At 40.7% G+C, this 20,175-nt stretch overlaps 1 protein-coding gene across 2 annotated transcripts in view; it reads right to left on the bottom strand.

Moving 5' to 3' along the window:
* LOC306962164 (CUB and sushi domain-containing protein 1-like) overlaps window positions 1-20,175 on the bottom strand; it is a 388,198-nt gene that overhangs the window by 232,594 nt on the left and 135,429 nt on the right. For both annotated transcript variants that reach the window (XM_079555239.1, XM_079555240.1), the window contains exon 3: window positions 18,003-18,115. In XM_079555239.1, the coding sequence (XP_079411365.1) occupies window positions 18,003-18,115 (113 nt within the window). The remainder of the gene's footprint in view (window positions 1-18,002; window positions 18,116-20,175) is intronic.

Genomic DNA, 20,175 nt, shown 5'->3' with positions numbered 1-20,175 from the left:
TGATAACAGATGTTTTAATTTTATAGTTCTTGGGGGCCTTCAATATTCAGGGACTGTCAGAGCAGTGCTTCTATAGGCATCAGGCAAAGCTCCTCATCCCTACGGTCAACTGGCAGTGGAAGTTGGAGCAGGATGACCTCATCAGGGAGGCTCTTGAAAGCGGCTCTGTTACACTGGGCGGGGACATGCGGGCAGATTCACCTGGTAAATACATTTCATAAACATTTATCTGAAGTATTAATAAAAGTCAGCTAATGTATAACTTGCATTCATGTAGGACATTCAGCCAAGTATGGCAGCTACACCATGATGAATCTAACGAGTAACAAAGTCATTGACATCCAGCTAGTCCAGGTAAAACATTACAATACAAACATAAATATGTAACTTGGGATAACTGTGCATTATGATAGAACTCATATTCTTATTTTTTTGTCTTATTAGAGCAATGAGGTTGGAAACAGTGTGCGCATGGAGGAGGAGGGGTTTGTGTTTTGTGTCCCAGAGATTGGAAAAAAATGATGCGCTGGGCCAGAAAAGGTGAACGGAGGAAATGACGAGGTGGAAGAAAAGCATTGTGAACTATCTATATGAATCATCTCTACTGGTCACCATCAAAGGCTGTGGCTGAGTGGACATCTGGGCAACTACATTCAGAATGTCCACGGAAAACCCCCTGTTCCCTCGCTGTCTTCACAGGCCTTTGGTTGGGGATGATGCAAGAGTGTGGCCAAAATCAAGTATGTGTAATTACAACTACTCCTCCCAATATCTAATTTATATTGATGTATTTACACTTCACATATCAATTTATTATTCTTTGTAATTCTTTATAATTCTTTGTAGGCACAGCAGCATGCGAGAGACTCTTACTCTTTTGTTAACACCACATATTTTGAAAGATTAAGCTAAAATAAGCCCACAATACCACACTTCAAATATTGAGGCATCCATAGTCTGATTCTCTCACAATAGTCTGGGCCTCTTATCCAAAGGAATGCTGGCCAGGTAATGAATCCTAAAGGTTCAACAAATATTCACTAGTTATTTTATCACTTTGAAATGTTTAGAAAATAGATACTGCATATTAATGTTTATTTGTGAAATTTTAGGATGCAGGTTGGTGCCTTGAATTATGATTAAAAAAGGCAAATCGTTTTGCTGCTGTATGTCATAGTGTATCCAAAATTCAAGCGTGGAGACTACACAGTGAGAGCCATGAAGACCAGAGCTACCTCAGGTATGTCACATTAAAAACAACACGACCAATGCTTTTACAAGGACAAATGTTTTGTGCTTTGTTTACAGTCTACTTTGACCAACTAATGGCCCTGCTGTTTGAAAGTGTGGTCGAGGATCCTCTCCCATATCAGGAGCACACAAAGGACCTGTGCCTGAACCACTCTGTGCCCATTGGACAACGTAATAGATTAAAATCAATGTTTCATGCAAGATTTAATTGTGGGCAGTAAAAAAAAAATGAAGCCTGTATATGTTCTGTCAGATATGTCACAGGAAGGTATATGCAGCACCACTTTCTGTTTCTAGAAGCTGAAAACTTACTGCATGTATATTTATTACAGTTGGTATTGTATAACATAACCAGTCAACTTTGTCTGTTCAATTTGTTTATTGCACACATCTATGTAGGCCAAGTGAGTGGCACATGCAGCTCAACCTCAAGTGAAATGTGAGCTGTAAGTTTGTAGTAAGTTTTACCAAAGAAATTGTGCTATAATTTGGAAATTGCACTGTTGTAAGAGCCAGAAGTGCAGAATCAAGTACTGGTACAAAACAAGATCTATAATTTTCATTAATATTTCAATATTCAACTAAAGCATACATATAAATACTTCATTATAGCCGTTACTCTACAGTGTCATCATTCAGTGGTAGTTTCGTGTATGTGTTACGTTGGTTAAACCTTTTAGTTCACTAAATTTAGTAATAGAAATTAGTTCAGGCTATTTACTTAGGGCTAACTGGCTCTTTGGGTTCACAATGTTACAGTCAAGCCTTTAGAGAAACATAACCTGAATGATTCTGTCTTACATCTTCAATGGCAAACCAAAAACAATTTCAAAAAGACAGTGTTCCTGCTCTATAATACAGGCCTACATATTTATTTGATATGTTTTGTGCACTTTGCTGTAAGAAAAATAATAAAAATCTGTGTAACACAAATAGCCACGTCTCTATATCACACACTCTGCTGAGGACACAGAGATACATCTCCCATGTTCACGTAGACCACAGCAAAAGTCTACATCTAAAATAGATCGGTAAATTCTGAAGCAGCCAGGACAGTTACGTCCTTTAGCTGCGATGCTAACGTCGATCGAGCTCAATGCTAAGCCGCTAGCTTTGTAAATGACAGAGGAATAAATGAGCCAGCGCCTCAGGTACAAGGCCGCTGTCTGCCACGATGCCCCCCCTGTGTAGAGAGAGCTGTAGAGCTGTCCCAGTGGAACAAGTTACTAAATAAGTTAGCTCGCTGGAACTCCATGCTCCCATGGTCGGACTTTGTTTACGAGGAGCGCTGCAGGTGCAGCGTCAAGTCAGAAGCCTCAAGCCCCTCCCACCCCTCACCCCTCCCGCGTGCCCCTTAGTCCTCCAGGCGACGCCCCCTTTCTGTTGAGATTTTCAAATCTGAGGCTCTGAGATTGAGGCTCTGGAAGGAGGGGTTAGTAGCTCTTTAAAAAGGCAGCCCGTATTTATTGTCTCTTTGGTATTCTGCCGGTGCCCTTCATCTTTCCAACCCTGCCTCTGTTCCTTCTCACCGCCAGGAAAGTGCTTGGTATTCTAGGGATCGTGTGTGGTTCTTTCCTCCAGCCGCCTGCTCATCTTCCTGGTTTAGTCTTCATATAAATTTACACCCGCTGCCTTTATCCCACTGTAAAAATACGCTGTCACCGAATGGCCGTCATTCACTTGCCTGATAAACGGCGCCGCAAGTGATCCATGAACACACGACGGTGTACACACAGTCTCAGGCATTGAGCGCATCTCATTTCGGCCCCCATCTGCTTGCGGTATCATAAAAACTAACTACAAATAGTGTGTGGTGGACTTATAGCCATTTGCAAACTAACTTTACTTCAGAGTGGCACTCAGGGGAGGGGCCGTGGCTGTCAAAAAGGAAAACAAATTGTGATCTAAGTGACGAGGGAGAGAGAGGAGGATATAGTATTTTTAACGGTTAAATGGACTGATGTCATGAATGAGGTGACCACATGAAAAGGGACTCACATAAAAAAAGAAAACATATCATAGCGCTCATTACAATGCAAACCAAGAGTGTGGCTGTGGCTATTTTCAGCAACCTTCTCCACGCACAATGAGCAATTGTAACTGCTTTTATGTGCGTGTAAAATGGGAACATTTCAGAGTCAGACGATGGATGAAAATTAATGGCATGCACGCTTTAGGTGCGAGCATTATCCGGGAACAAAAGGCAAAGGAAAGGTTGCCCGGATGTCCATTTTAGCTCCTGGGACAACAAAGCTGTTTGCAGATTTTCAAATGCAAAATGCAGACAGCGACATGAACCTCCAGTTTAATATCATTTATTTGAATAAACGCTTTAGGTAATTACATTTTGTGCACAAGTAAGTAGTGTATTTAGCACATCCTTATGCATGAACACGTTGACTGTGGTGTTGACGATGACAAACATTGTTAAATTATTGAGGAAGTACCCGTCCGTTTGTGTAGCCTCACAATGTGGCTCTTGAGTCACTGCGATCTCAAAGTTCAAATCCTTATCAAGACGTGCACTTTGAGAACAAAATGCTCACTTGCTCCAATGAAGGGACACTACTATGATATTTCAGCTATCCACAACCCGAAACAGGAATGAGCAGAGGAAAAACTGAATGCATGCCCCTAACCATTACCAATCAACCATTTTAGTTTTTGACCCTTGACTAAAAATATCGTTAAGTCTTTCTGTGTAAAATTGGTTTACAAATGAAAGTCTGCCTTGTCTAGACTGAAAGGGACACAGCAGAGACATACGGGGATAACATTGAGAGGAGGTCACCATTCTGAAAGTCAGAAAATGTCTCCTTAAATACAGCTAAGTGCATTACCCAAAGATCACATTGGCTGAAAACACAATGAGCCATGCCTTTAGAAACCTGTGGTAGGACTTAGCATTTATCTGTAAGACAGTAAATGGTCAAAAGAGGGGAATTGGGGTTATCAAACTTTCATAGAGCCATTTTACCAGCTACAAACAGAATCTGCTCATCATAATCTGCCTCTTGTCCTTGGACGCCACTGATGTGTTAAAGATTTAAGGTGTGAGACGGGAGCTTAAGTTAGACTCGCCGACAGAGGAAACCAGAGAGAGCTGCAAAAGCATGACGCTAGCAGCAGTCAAAATGACAGTCCAAAAGAAGAAAATGCCTTTTCCATCTCGCAGATTTTCACTGAGATTTTATAAGCTCTTCTTATCATCACAGAGAGACACAGGATAAAATGGGCTATGCACAAATTCAAATGCCCACGGAACGCTTTTTATCTCCATCCTAAAAATCCCATTAGGATATTACAGTCTAAGGCAAAAGCCGTGATTGGTAACTGGGTGGACAGACGAGATAGGGACCCTCATTAGGAAAACCGTGTTCGCACATCCCAACTTGTAGATGTGCATATTTGAATAATAAAAACAATAATGCATCAGTTTTATATAGGGATTTTCTGGCCATTACCTGCCTTTGCCTACATTAGATCATTAATATCAATAAAGGTGAGTAATAGCATAAACGCTATCGCAGTATAAGAGCAATACTCGTTGGAACAATTTTGAGAAATAAAACAGATAAAACGTTAATCATACTGTCTCAGAGTAGTAGCTTACTTTGATCCAAAACCTTTTAAGTTGAAAGTTTCCAGGTGTTGAAGAGGAGCTTCTAAATTATGACTTAAGCAGATGTACAGTATATAATGGTTGTAAGGACATAGCAGTGCAAGGCTGAACACATGCTGATCTAAAACAATATGATTTGCATGTATAATAATGTGCTATACCTGCTATATCAACCATCGTGCCTCGATAATAGAATAGGTGCATATAATTGGACGGTAACAGTCCTTTTTAATAAAATCTATGTGAGAATCATTAAAGATCAATGTGCTCTTTTGAAAGCTTAATAGGCTAATGAGCGCGCGGAGAAAGCGAGCAGCCCCTTGAATCGAAACGACCGCAGCAAAAAAAGCCAAGAGTGCAGCTTTGACAGTACTTAAATGGCACTGCCGCCTTTAATACACATCTTTTCGGAAATGGGAGTGTTTATGTCTGAGGTGTGAATGCTGATGTACACAGATGTGGCAGGAAAAGTGCTCATTATGGTGCCCCAACTCCACGGAAAGAGCCCATTAGCCAGCATCGCAGTCGTCTCTCAAGTGTGAACTCCATTTTAGTGTGCGCCACTGCTCTTGGTTACTACTCCCAGCCATATACAAAGTTCAGCCCACTTAAATGTCACATACACGGAAGGGGAAGCTGATTACCACAACAAGTTTGTGCACCACAGACAGGGGAATCAAACGGGAAGAACATCTTGACCTCGCTATCATCATCACCCTTGTTCCCTGGCTGGACCGTCTTTGATAGACACAGACTGCAGACCGAATGACGCAGTTCTGGGGACACTCTGACCCACTCTTATTGCAATTTCACAAACTCATCCAAAATCATCGACATTTTTCTTGCTTTTAACAAACGGAGGCCAGATTCCACCTCTGCTCTCGGTTAATTATTAAATTGCAAAATCTGCAATTATTTTGTGAACAGTGTCCTCCGATATAAATAATGTTGACATGGGATTTAGGATTCAGGATGGGGTTTAGTCGGTCATAGTTCAGTCTTTGCACCATGATCTAAATCTTGAGTTTGAAATAATTCCCTAACCTGATTTGCAGCGCGATTGGTTACTCACACAAGCATGACTCGATGCCACTTACACGTCAGACAGGCGACATGGAAAGTTAACTACCGTGAAGCGCAAGCATCAGTATGTGTGAAATCAAACGGACCGAGTGCGCCTTGACCTCAACAATTGGATGACACCAGTATCAACCCTTGACAAAAACACTATTGCCGGAGCATGGACGCGCACATCTCAGAAACAGCAGGGGGGGTTGACATAGCAGTCAGATCGATGTTGCCTCGCCGCAGCTAACAACAAGACTATATGACAGGGTCCCGCCGTGAAGAGCTTCCTATGGCGTTCACATCAATATAGGTTAATGGTGCGACACACACGCGCTCTTGCCTCTCCATTTTCTCTATCCCTGCAAGACAATACGAGAGGCACCTGACCGTCTGACTTGACAGCATGGTTTCCTTTGGCTTTTAATGATTTGCTTGTTTTAAGATGCCTCCCCGCTGCATCACTGTTTTTAGTTGTGCTCAGAGTCCTGTTGTTGTCAATGAGGGACGCGCAGGCACGGTTTGGAGCGGGGGGAAACAAGTCAATACGCAGCTGAAATGAGCCTTGGTGTTTGGTTGGAGAGAACGGCGCTAAATGTCAGTGGTAATCATAATCATTGATATTCTGCTGCAAAAATTGAGGAAAATGTCAATTTGTTTGTCTTATTTAATCTCAAATTCAGATACTGCACATTTCTGAGCAGCTTGTCGACCATCATGAACTAATTCTGAAATCTGAATTCATTAGATCTTGAGCTGAGTTTTTAGTGCTCTTTCCTCACTGTAAGAAGGTCCCAGCAGCGTCAGGATGTGGGCTGTGACGGGAGCAGCAGGTAAAAAGTCACTGCATTAATAATCCTTTTATCTGTCTTAATGAAACCTGGTCAGAATTTAATGACATATACACATTCCTTTTTCGAAAACATATAGTAGCCTGCTTCTGTTCTGTCTGTTCTTTTGAACGCATCTGAACACTGAAAAGGTTTTAGACATGAAAGCCATTCATTTAAATTAAATTATGTTTACAGTACATTAGCCCCATTCACTTTAATTACCGTGACCATTTCCTCCCTCACTATTTACTTTAGTCAATCATTCAACCAGCGTATGCACACAGTCCTTTCAGAAGCTAAATCAAAAACACATATATTGTCATCTGAAATGAATGTGCGTCCACTAAAATAGACGCAATCAACCCAGTCAATATTTCTCTAACCTCCTACATGGTGCAAATCTAAATGGGGGATACAGAAAAAGAATGTGGGCTATTTTCTGTTTTGCACAAAGCGCAAGAACACAAAACAGTAGATGAGAGTTGCTTATTAAATTATGAGCAAGCATTTGAAAGTTTAATGATGGAAGTGATGAAACAATAACAGTTGAAAATTTGCATGCAAGTAACCACTGCCTTTATCCGCGAGTGAGCAGATGGAGAAATGTGTATAAAGACTAACACAGAACATATTTGCGGCATTAGCTCCAGCTCGAGGGCGTTTCGTATGTCGAGGGCTGCGATGGTTCATGTTAACCTTACATTTTAAACCAATAAAGCGTAGTGTTATCTGCCTTAATTTAGCAAAGGAACTGGGTCGTTCCTCCAAGCCCAGCAGGCTGCTCACTCACACAGGGAACACTGCAGCCCACTCACAGTTCAGAGCACCAATGAAATATAAACAGCCCTTCCATCATTTGAAAATATGCCTTCACTGTTGTACAAAAGCAGGAGGGGGAAAAGCATGGGCAACTATACTGCAAACAGGAGGACATCCAGTTTATGGTGGGATGTAGACAACAGTATTGTTCCAGACTTTTTTTTCACTTTGAGAGTTGTGGCTCAATAAGGCAAGGCAACTTTATTTATACCGCGCATTTCATATACAAGGCAACTCAATGTGAACAACAAATAAATGAGCATTAATAGAATAATGTTAGTAATAATAATAATAATAGTAGTATAGTAGGATGGGAATGGCTTGGGACCTAGGGATAGTCCTGTTTTCAGATTGTTGCCAGTAATAATATGTTGTGATTATGATCAATAAATTGGACCCTCCACATCCGGACTTCAGAAGTTCTTCACTCCACATCACCGACGGAGCCACTATGTCTAACAAGAGACAAACACAGTTTGTTCCACAGGACATTTATGTTGTGGGTTTGCAGCTGCATCAATCATTGATGTACAGTTTTGCATCTGCTACCACACCCACTGCATTTGTACAATGTTACAATGTTGAATCTCTTGTCAAACACACGATATATCTTTAAGTGAAATAATGATGTACCATAATCATTATCTTCTAATGTTGAAGTGTGTTTAAACTAATGTCTACATTTAACTGGAGAAATACTGAGCTTTCCCTTCAAAACTAAACAAAGAGAATTTATATGCGAAACCAAGCCACCCATTGGCTATCCACAGGAACCAATTAGCCTCAACCCTCAGCTAATAAGCACCACCCAGTCCGGTCTTAACCTGAAGCCATATAAAAGCTTAGGTCGCTGTTCTTCAGCAGACCTCTTCTACGCTGAGTTCTTACTCTCAGTCAGTCGACCCCTCAGGAGACTGGACAATCCAAGCTGGAACCACCTTAGGGACACAAGGCCCCCTTTGGTTGCTTACCTGTGCCTCTTATCCAACCTGTGAGGAAGCTGGATACATCTCCCGCTTCCAAGCGGAGGAACTTTGAGCAAACAGCAAACAAAGATTTTGGACTCTGTTTTTCCTTTGTTGCAAACCGGACCTTTCAACAATTGCAACCAAACAGCATCTGCCTTTTATTGGATTAATTGCCACCTCTGGACCTAAAAGCTGAACTGAATGGTCCCTTTCTACAGTCTGCTGGAGAACCAAACAGCATCTGCCTTTTATTGGATTAATTGCCACCTCTGGACCTTAACGCCAAACTGAATGGTCCCTGTCTACAGCCTGCTGTAGAACCAAATGGATCAGCCCCTTTCAATTCACGCCGGGCCCAAAACCAGCTCCTACCATCTTTGCCACTCCACTGTAAGACAAAACCAGTTCTGAAAATATTTGCCATTCATTTTAGAGGTTAAGGTAATTTAACATCCATTCAGAAACTCACAATGGAAACTTCCCCCTTCCTCTGCATAACAGCAGACATTTGTGTCATTTATTTGCACCTTAAAAGCAATGTCATATGGAATTGAAGTTAATCATTTGTCAAATCTGATTTGCAAATTTTATGCTGTGTGGGTTGTTTGAGCTGTGAATAAATTAATACACTTCTGATGCATTAAGCTTTGGGTTTCAACTGATTTATTGCTTAAGAGTCACTTAAAGGTCCTATATCATGCAAAATCGACTTTTTAGAGCTTTTAGCCATGTTGTTATGCTATTTCCTTATCAAAAACACCCCCAGAGTGGTTTGTGGCTTCATTCACGCAGTTCTCCGCAATCCTCCTGAATCCTGCTCTCTGAGCAGCTGTGTCGCCATCTCCTGGTGAATGACTGACCTGCTCCGTAATGCAATGTCTTGCAGCCTGATTTTAATTTGCAAAATAGCTTTTTCATTATTTCTGTCGTAAGAGAGAAACAAAGAGAAAAAAAAATAAAAATAAAAAAAGGTGCTTCCAGGTCAGCTGGGGCCAAAACAAACACATCCCCTGAGCGTCTGAACAGACGTCATGTTTGCGCTGCAGCTGTGAAGATGGAGCTCGTTGTCGCCTATTGTCGCTGTTTTTTTCTCCGGGATTCAGCGACTATCACCAAAATATTGTTTTTTCTGATGGATGTTTGATGAACCTTCACCAGAATCAAAGTGGATTAACTGTTCCAACCAACGCGAATCCCATAATGTAAACAGCGATGGACCAGAGGGTGAGTCAATCCAAACGCGTGTTAGCATGTGTGCTAGCTATTTATGAAGCTGTGTTGCAGATGTCAACTCCGTATAACTGCATCGTGAAGTAACTTCACTTATAGGCTATATGCACAGTTTCCCCACGTGACGTCTGTTTATTTATATTACGGTAAAGTTGTATGTGCGGAGAGAGGGGGCGGGGCTAACTGAATCGAAGCGTTGTGTCTTCCGGGTTCGAAAAATACCTCCAGAAAACACTTACATTTATCACAAAAATGAGTGCTCCATAGTGGTAGAGGTACAATATATCATCTAAATGCCTATACTTAACTTTGGAATGGCTAAAATAGCATGATATAGATCCTTTAAATTCGCTTCAGAATTATGAGACAACAAGGCAAAAAATTGGTCAACTCTAGTCAGGTGGTGCCCTTTAAAATCTATCTTTCTTCAATTCCCTGACTTGGTTAGACTATACATCTCTGGTGTCTCTGTAAAAGAGATACGGCACATTTCTGGAGCCTCTGCATTTGTAGCAAATCTGTGCATTTGTAGCACAGATTTGCTGATAGTTTATCATCTTCCCACTGGATAATTGTTAGTCACTATCAATGGCCGCTTGTAGCAGAGTTACATGACGACAACGCTGGGTGTCGCCATTGCCCTCCGCTGCTGTAGTACTTCCATACAGGGGCGGCAAAGCAAGCTAGTTTTCCATAAGCAAGCATTGCACTTTAGACACGTTAAAAAAATGTACTTATGTATTTATTTTTGTAAACCTTTATTGACCCCATAGGGAATTTTGTCCCCATCCTTTGACCTATCCTTCAAACAGTGCCTCAGGGCGACCTGTCAGGAGCAGTGGGCGACCACAGCGCAGCTCCCGGGGACCAGTGATATATCTTTTTCATCTCACACACACTTTGAGGCTGCATTCAACTTTCAACATCTACTATGCATTCATGCCATAAAGTGTGTCCGTCCCCTCACGTTAATTATCTTGACAATATTTTCTCCATCAAGGACACGTACAATACTTTCGCTCTTTATTCTGCGCATAGGCCATTTAATTGGTTCCTGGTCAGTTTCCGTATATTCCGTATTTTTTTCAATGTTTGTCTTCAAAGCACTTCATGGCCATTTAACTGAGATTTCAACTTTACATCACAACAGTAGAGCTCTCCGGTCCTCGGATCAAATGGACGTACCCAGGTCCTGGTTCAAACAGGAAAAAGGATCAGTCCCTTTTTAAGTCCAGGTGAAAGACTCTGAACGATGTCTAGGATGTAATAATTTTGTGTTTTTAAATTGTTTTATCTTTCTATGAAACACTTTGGTCTTCCTGATGTCATTGTAAAGTGTAATACAAATATATGTGGATTGATTTATTGACTGGTTTAAAGACTACAGTGAATAAATAACGCTGTCCCTGTTAAGCTGCAAAAGGTTGTTCACATTGAGAAGTGCATTTAAAGTGTACAGCTATTTTTTGACAATCCCAGGGCATTTATTCATGTTACAAGCCATTATAACCATCTGGAAACCTTCACAGTTGTGCTGAGTAAAAAATAAAGACCCAACTAAGAAGACTGGCTCGAGGCGCTGGGAAACTCCAGATAAATAAATCTTTCTCATGTGCCACATCACGTTTAAAGAGCCAATATCCCCAAAGCACGAAGCTGGGGTCTTTCTCATCTTGTCCAATGGCTGGTGACTACAAGGCTTCTGCAACAGTGTGCGCAAATCCTTGCATCAAGTCAGCGGTATTTGGAAGCTCCTAGAAGTGTTCCTAATGGATTCTACACCAGTCGACACAGCACAGAAACGAGGAGGCTGAGGCATGCCAGCACTCAAGGCGACAAACTTTCAGCAATTTTACACAGACACACATTGAGGCATGGACATAGATTACATGTGAGGAACCGTAATAAGCTCTGCAGTAAGTATCGCAATAACAAGAGCAAATGAAGAGAAATAAGTGAAGCATAGCACACAGACTGGGTTGGATCGCTGACTCTTCATGTGTTGTTTTCTTGTTATTTTGCTCAATATCCTCGACTGTGGCTTTCCAACGGCGCTTTAAAATTTTCCTCAGAAGTCTGGATCGTATGTATGCAAAGACATGCATGTGTTCAGCACACAAAGCCCCTTGAAAGGTTTCCAGAACATGTTTTTCACACAAGTACCCAAACAAACACAAGTGGAGGTCAGTGGGAATCAGCGCAATGATGAAAAACACATGATTTTTCTACCTCTGTGGAAACGTGTCTGCACCATGTGTTGCTTTTACAGATGGGGCGTTTGAAACCACAAACTACGGGAGGCTTTCCTTTTTTTTCGAAACCCAGGTGCATGAAAACAGTATGTTCTTCTGCAACAACAAATGTTTAACTTTACTCATTGCAATATTTGTTGCTTCTATATGAGTGTATTTATGCACTACAGAATTAGCTGAGTTAGCGCTGTAGTAATTGTCTATAAATGTAAATGTTGGGGTTGTAAGTGTCTTCATTTGGATTTAACATTCTAGATTTTGTTCTCTGTCATACCTTGGGCCTAATTCATTCAGAAATAGATGAATATCTGCAAGCGACTCTCAGACTTGACACTCTGGATACTCACCACGGCGATGCCCATGAATATTTGACAGGATTTTAAAACTTTTTTCCAAGAGAATGCGGCTGAGATGTTGGTGTGGGGAGATGAGGGCACCGCATGTGACAAAAGAAATCACTTCCCGGATTTTTTGCCCACTGCTTCTAAATACCAAGAAATCTCATTCGTTGTCAATAAAACATGAATCCAACACAAGGTTTTTTTTGTTTTTTTTTCATTTGAATTATGCAGTGGTGAGGCAACAAAGTAGAGCCCCTCCCTTCATTTCCCCATACTTCTCTCCTCTTTCTTCTTGAGGGGGAAATTAATTGATGTTTATCTTGTGTGCGCAGCTAGTTTGCAAACTTGTTTTTTCATTAGCGCCGCCGTGCCTTGCTTTTCCTCCACTTACAGCTCCATCTGACCTCCCTCTCCATCTGCCCCTCCCGCAGCCAACATCTTATCAGCCCTCTTTGCGGTCAGAAGTATAGTTCAAATTGGCTTGCTTTAATAAAGGGTTTGAACAGGGAAAAGATGTCTCAAGTGGGAACAAAACGAGGAAAGGGACTGAGACAGAATATGAATACAAAGGTAAGTGCACTAAAGGAAACCGGATGTAGTTTGCTGAGTGGAGTGTGAACAATGTGGGTTCCAATTTGTAAAATGTGGATAAAATACTCCTTTTGGAAGAGGCATAACGAAGCTCTCTGAACAACAACTTGTGATACAGTATTTTATGCCAACATCTTTAGGCTAGCTATCCCTTTGATGTAAAAATAATAATAAAAAAAAATACACATACATATACGTATATATTCATTTATCTATTTTTATTGCACAAAGAGGTTGTACAGTGGCTAGTGCTGATTCTCAACTCCTGTCCCTGGCTTTGCCTTTCAACATGATTTATTTACACAAACTCCATACATTCATTCACCCAACCTCAGGTAAACTGGTGTAATCCTTTCTCAAACTGTCACACCCAGTGTATGCAATTAAGTGCTTGTCATGGTACAAGTGTACAACGAAATAGTGTTCAGGTGTTAGTCCAGGTGTTACTCCGCCACCGCTGTGGGTCAACCTGAGCAGCATGTTTTTGGAGAAAACTGTAGATCCCGGAGGAAACCTGGCTGCCTTCACTCTCCTCTGCTCATCTGAAACGGTGCAGAGCTACCTGGGTTTGTCCTGTTTCAGAGCGTGGTGTCCTGCACTGGTCAGCTCCACCTCCTCCTTCCTCTTCCTCCTGCGCAGCTCCCTCTGCTCTCTCCGCTCCACAACGGTCTTTCACCGTCGTCTGGGAAGAGCTCAGCAGTTAATCTGTGTTATTCTCCAGAAAACGTCCATTAGCCAGAACAATAGATGACATGTGTGGCTTAGCAGTGAGTCTCGCCAGGATACCTCCTTGATTGTCCCGTCCTTGCTTCCTGTAGCTCCTCTTGTGACACCTCCATTGTGCTGCAGATGTAGGGGCTCTTGGTGCCTCTTTAGGAGAAGAAATGTGTAGGTCTCAAATGGGTTTAGCTGATAAGCCAGCTGTTTATTTTTGAAAAGCTGCTTTCTTCAGGACCATTATGGACTTATTGCAGTAAAAAAAAAAAAAATCCACCAAACCCCACAAAATCACGGCAAAGACGTACTAAAGTATCCAGGAAAACAATGTGGAACACAGAAACCACAAATGCAGTTTGCAGAAAAAGGCAAAAAGTGCAGCTGTACCAAGAGAGGGAGGTTGCTGCCTGGCTGTACATGAATTCACTCATTCACTCACTGCCTCTATGCTGTTTCCTTGTGGCTGAGATTATTATTGTTAGTTATATCTTTTAATTATACAAAATAGGATCAGAGTTTTACATCCCACCAAAATCAAATGAGTTCTTGAAAAATGGAAATAAGCCATGTGAATTCAACTGCTGAACAGTAAGAAGAAACTTGTTCCAAAAGCAACATGGATAAAATGTCATGCTTTTATAGTGATGACAAGTGATGACATTTGATCATGGCACAGTGTCACAGCTGTTAGTGTTCGTGCATCACAACAAGAAGGTCCTGGGTTCGATACCGGACTGGGCTTTCCTGAGTTGAGTTTGCATGTTCTCTCCATGTCTGCGTAGGTTTCCTCTGGGTACTCCAGTAACCTCACCACTACAAACATGTACAATAGGCCAGGATGAATGATGTACGTGTTAAAGAATGGTTGTGATCAGAGGGGCAGATGTGTGCAGTCACGCTTCTATCAGTCCATCCCAGGGGAAACTGTACATAGGTCGCTTACAACCACCATGTGTGGAGTGAATTAAGCATAAATCCCCTGTGAAGTGCTTAGGGTGACTTGTGCTTCCATTGGCTCACTATCTTACATTTTGTTGGTTAGAAAATGATACAGCATTTCTCTAAATTGATGAATTCAAAGTTTCAACTCCAGATGTGATTTTAACCTGGGATTATCATTGTGACATACAATTTATCATTTTGCAATATATTTCAAATCTAATGTTTGGTAGCAGATGTTTTAAACATACTTTGTCTTTTTCACATTTCTGGCCAACAGGCAGAGTTTTGTGATATTTCAAAACACGGAAAACGATGAAATTCGGGGCAAACTCCAGTGATGAATGGTAGGAGCCCAGCCACGCCTGACACACTGTTATTCTCTGCCTTTGACTCACACACGTCTGCACCCATAAATCAATTTTTAATGTCTGCCGAAGTGATGCAAAACAACATCAAAATAAAGACATTAACAGGAGACCAGATGACAAACACACGTGCACACATAGCACTCCTGAGGCAACGCTTGCGCCCTGAAAGTTTGGAAAGAAGAACAATGGGATGGAAAAGTGCGCCCTGGTTTTAATGACTGTCACTTGGGTCAGCCGCAAACTCATCCATAACTGTACTGACAACAATATACCAGGCAAACAGAAAGACACGGAGGAGGCCAGGGCTAAGATGCGCTCTCTTGAGTTTGGCTTTGATATTTAGAGTTCATGATTCATAGATGAACCGTTACACAAGCAAAGTTTATGTGTGTGTGCGTGTATCAGCAAGTGTGTGGAGAAGTGCATCTCCAAAAGGTCAGGAGAAGTAGAAATTGTGCAGCGAGAGTGGAGGAGTCTGAGTGCGTCTGCCACATTGATAACATAATGCACCAAACATAAGGAACGGCATGTTCTTGATCACTGTTTGTGAAGGTTCTCTTGACATGTGACACAAGGGACATTGAAGTTTTGCCAAAGTCTGCTCAATGGTTTCAAGTGCTTTGACATCAGGTAACCTAAGGAACTTCCAACATCAGGGGTGTAATGGTACACAGAAAATATTGAGCTGTTTCGGTCCACTTGTGAACCGTTTCGGTCCAATTTTGGTCCATTTATTTAGCAGTGCAAGTTTAAATGTAGCAGAACCAATGTTTAACTCGTTCTACACGTACGTAATTGAGTGACGGACAACTCCTTGGGCTTATTTTGATGTATTATTTCAAAGTGCTACTTCCAAATGCGAGTGCGTCAGTGGAGGTTTGGACTTTAGCCCTTTCTCGTGCCGCTGTTAACTCGTCTGTGGAAATGGGAAAAGCCCTCGTCTGTATTCCGGTAATGTACGGACCTGCCGTCCTCTGGAGCCTTCAGGTAAACTTTAGCAGCGTGGCTAAGTAGCTGCGTCTGATACGGCTTTCCCCACATGGGTTTGCCGTGCCCAATACAACGGTTTGTTCTGAGTCACTGAGCAATACTATATTAATACTTTTTAATAACATAGTTTGAAAAGTTCAAGAATTGAAGTATTGTGGATAAATCTTACATTTTTTTAAATAAAGAAATTCTGCAAGATCTAAATGGGCTCTTTAAATTATGTTGAACAATTACGTTTATTTTCTGTGTTGCTTTTTTTGTACCAAAAAATTACCAAGCCTCAAATTAGTTGAACCAAACCGAGATGACATTTTACTGTACCGTTACACCCCTATCCAACATGGATTGAAAGTGTGCAGATGTTTTTCACGTTTATTCACCATAGCACCGGATACTGACATCATCCTCAGTCCTGAATTTTTCATTTTGTGTTTTGACCAGTTTAGCCCAATCATTTTTTTCCAAGTCTTTGTATATTCTTGTTACAATGTGTGGACTATTATCTTTGTTTTACTTACTTTAATTCCAGTGCTGTGTGCAATGTATACAAATCATATTTACCATGTATGAAATGTAGCCAAGCGACTAAAGAAAGTCTTTGTTATATCCAGATACATACATTCTGAAATAAAACTTTATCCCTTAATCTCCCCGAACGCCAACAGGCCCAGGCACCGAAAAGCCAGTATCACAATGACACAGCTAAAGCCTGAATATCTACAGTTCATGAATGCTAGTGTACACTGTGCTTGCAGACCATCCCTGTTTGCTGCTGAATCTCCCCTAAGCCCCTATTGTTTGTGCGTCCTGAGCGATATCGGCGATAGCCAAACTTTGATCCTCGCACAGTATGGGCCTCTCAGATCTTCAGATCAAGGGCTACAACTTCAATCACACCATTACTTTTTAGAAACAGACTTCACTCCGTCCATTGTTGCACCAAATTTTCCTGTCATTTAGGAAAACCATTTTCCATTGTACCTTTTACAGAAGCTTTTTTTTGTTCTTTTGTAATTTTGTTCAACAGAAATAGAAATAATACAATTGCTGTCCCTGAGTGCTTCACGATGCAAAGGTCTTGTAGTGCAAAGCTCCATTAGGGTGGTCATAGAAAAGCACTGATGGCAACTGTGTGACACTGATTGACAGCCCACTTACCTGTAGCTCTCCCCAGAATGTAGCCTCGCACTAAGCCTGAGCTACAACTGCATAGCGCTACAACACTATTTATCACCACAAAAAGAAGGGCATCTGAACTGAGTCACATAAAATGATGTGCAAATGTAGCTACAGCTCCTGTTAAAGCTGTTTTTCCCATTTTCAAATCATGAAAAAAGGAGTTAGTTGAGTTCAAACTGTTGCTGTAGTTCTCACAAACCCTTATATCTAGACAACATCTTTGTCAGCATTCCATAAAAAATGTAGTCTGTTGTTTAAATTGTATTTTCTGTACACTTCACATGCACGTTATGGAGGCAAGAAAGATATTTACTCAACAACGAGTGAATAAGTCAGATTCTTGAGCTTTAATTCCTTGTGGCTTTACACAAAAATTCGAATATGTTTTTCTTTTTCTTTTTTGTCAATAGTTTTTATGTCAGATACCTTTCCAGAATGAAGCTCAGACTTGGCAGTAGTTAAAAGACTCCTTGTAAGCTGCTATTCCTATGCTATTCAATAGGCAACCTGCAGTGCACAAGAAACCTTTAAGCTTTTTTGGAGGTATAAGGAGAAATAAGTTATCATAAACCATGTTACAAAATATGTCGATTAACAATAAAACATTTGCTATATAATTATTATATTCTAGTTTATGGCTGGTTAAAAATCCATAGAAGGATAGTACAAAACTTTAATTTGCACTGTATTATAATTTTGTGGGATCAATAAACTGAGTAGATACACAGTCTGTGTCTTGGCAGAGTGCAAGTATTTTATCACATCAACAAACAAATCAACACCAGCCTTCTTTGCTAGTATCCATACACACACATGCACATTCTCGTTTCTTACCTTCATACACAGCCTTGAAGCCCTGCGCACTGACAGCAAAGTCTGTGGTGAACCAAAGGGCCAGTATAGATCCACTGCTCACAAGTGGAGAGGGCAGCATGAATCCCGACAACCTGAAAACAGGGGAGGAAAAACAGATACACTTAAAAAACTAATTGGCTTTAGGGTCCATCAAAAATTAAAATGCTATTGCAACATTCTTGCTAATGGATAGGGCTGTTATGGCTCAGAGCGGCCTCTGAGCCACCAAGTAACTTGGCACTAGATCCAGCCATCTTTCTTTCTCTTTGTCCTCATGCAGTCTCCTCCAATGAACAAAATTGGAGTGATGGGTGTGATTTTGCCACTTTCTGAAAATAAATCTTTCAAACAGCACAGAGCTGTAGAGGCGCAAAAGCACTGCCGTTGATGGCCACTCACACAAGGCCTAAACCAAGGTGTAACATGGATGACTATATGCAAACAACTAATGATTAAACCATAGTAATTATCTTGGACAAACATTACATTGAATGTCAACAATACAGACAAACAATAATTATTACAAAATAGATAAATGAAAACCGGTAACTTCAAAATAATTTGGGGAAATTAGGTCATTGAAATGGATGAGTTTTGTATTGTCATGGTAGTCTGCTGTCTCTTTGGAGGAAAAACTGGACGTTGCAGCTAAACCCCATGAGAGAAAGGAAGACAAAGTATTCCATAATGATGACAATTTAGTGCTTTTCAGTGGTTACAATAGTGCAAAAAAAGTGGATGATTGATGCAAAAAGGTCTTTAGACATTCAAATCTTGAGAACAATTATGGTAAATTGCACCGATTACTGAGAGTCAAGAATAAAAGAAGTTCAAACTCAATGTTCATGTCTCATAGGAAATGTATAAAGCAAAGAATGGCCCAATTTTGTCTACATGCTGTAATTTGTAATGTAACACATTTTTGACAATGCACTAACAAACTATCGTACATGCTGAAATGTACTTGCAATAACAACTACATTGCCAATCTATTGTATTTAGCTTTTAGCTTGAATGCAAATCAGTGTGCTAATTGCTCTTTTATGACTAAACAGTTCCAGCAGACTATTTTCTAAGTACTCTGTGATTATCAACATATTGTTCAACATATTTGAATGTATTTATCAGAAGATAAACACACTTAATTACTAAAAAGTTGATAAATATGCAAATGTATGCGGCACTGAAGATAATTAGGCTTAGAACCTCTTTCATTGGATACAACATGCTAAATGCTAAAGCCCATATTCAATGTCTTGAACTTGACCTTTTGAATAAATAGAAATGCCGTCATTAAAGTCGACAGTGAACTTTGTTAGCTTGGATTACTTGTTAAACTGCAGCACAAGTGTGTGTTGGAAGGTAGAAGTGACTTTGAGTTCTGATCATTAATTGTAATTTGCCAGAGCTGACACGTAGGCCACAAGTCATTTTGGGTGATGCTCAATGGTTTGGAGCTGAGACGGAAACAGAAATCTAGCGGAAAGCAAAGAGGCTTATTGTGAACATTTATAATATTACCTCAGCGACCTTACTGCAAGGACAGAGCAAAATGGACGTGTGGGGACAAAGAGAATGACAAATTGAAAGGTAGAGTAAAGGAGATCTCCACTAAACCAGATAAAAGAAAGAGATCAATTCTTTGTAACGTTTGAATGCTTTCTATGCTGGTACTGCTCCCCTAAAGGCTGAGTAATGATTGAGCATGCACATGTTAATGTTTAATGTTGATTTAAAAGTCACATTAGCTATATATGTTTTAAGGCATGTGTTATTTATACGATGTCATATAAGCCGTGAATGCATGGACGTACGCTTTTTGATTGGAGACTCAGGAGCTCATTAACATTGGTTGTCAGTGTGTTGCAACGTCCATATTTCACAGACTCATGCATGGACACTGAGAATAACAAATCACCTTTTGGCCCAGAAGGGACAGCAGGTACATTCTCATATTAATATTTCAACTCACAACAATAAAAACGAGTAGGTGGACTGAGAAACTAAAGTTACTGACAGTGCTCTTTTTTCTTTTCCTTTTTTCTTTAATGCATATAGTGGCATTTATATGGTGTCATTCCAAGGGCACATACACCGTAAATTAAGGTTTTCTTGACGACACTGGGCAGAGCTCCACTCCAGGGCGGACTGT

This window comes from Gobius niger, assembly GCF_951799975.1.
Source record: "Gobius niger genome assembly, chromosome: 4".
NCBI classification, from domain to species: Eukaryota; Metazoa; Chordata; class Actinopteri; order Gobiiformes; family Gobiidae; genus Gobius; species Gobius niger.
Note: the sequence above shows the minus strand (reverse complement) of the source record. Positions and strands in the feature narration are given on the sequence as shown.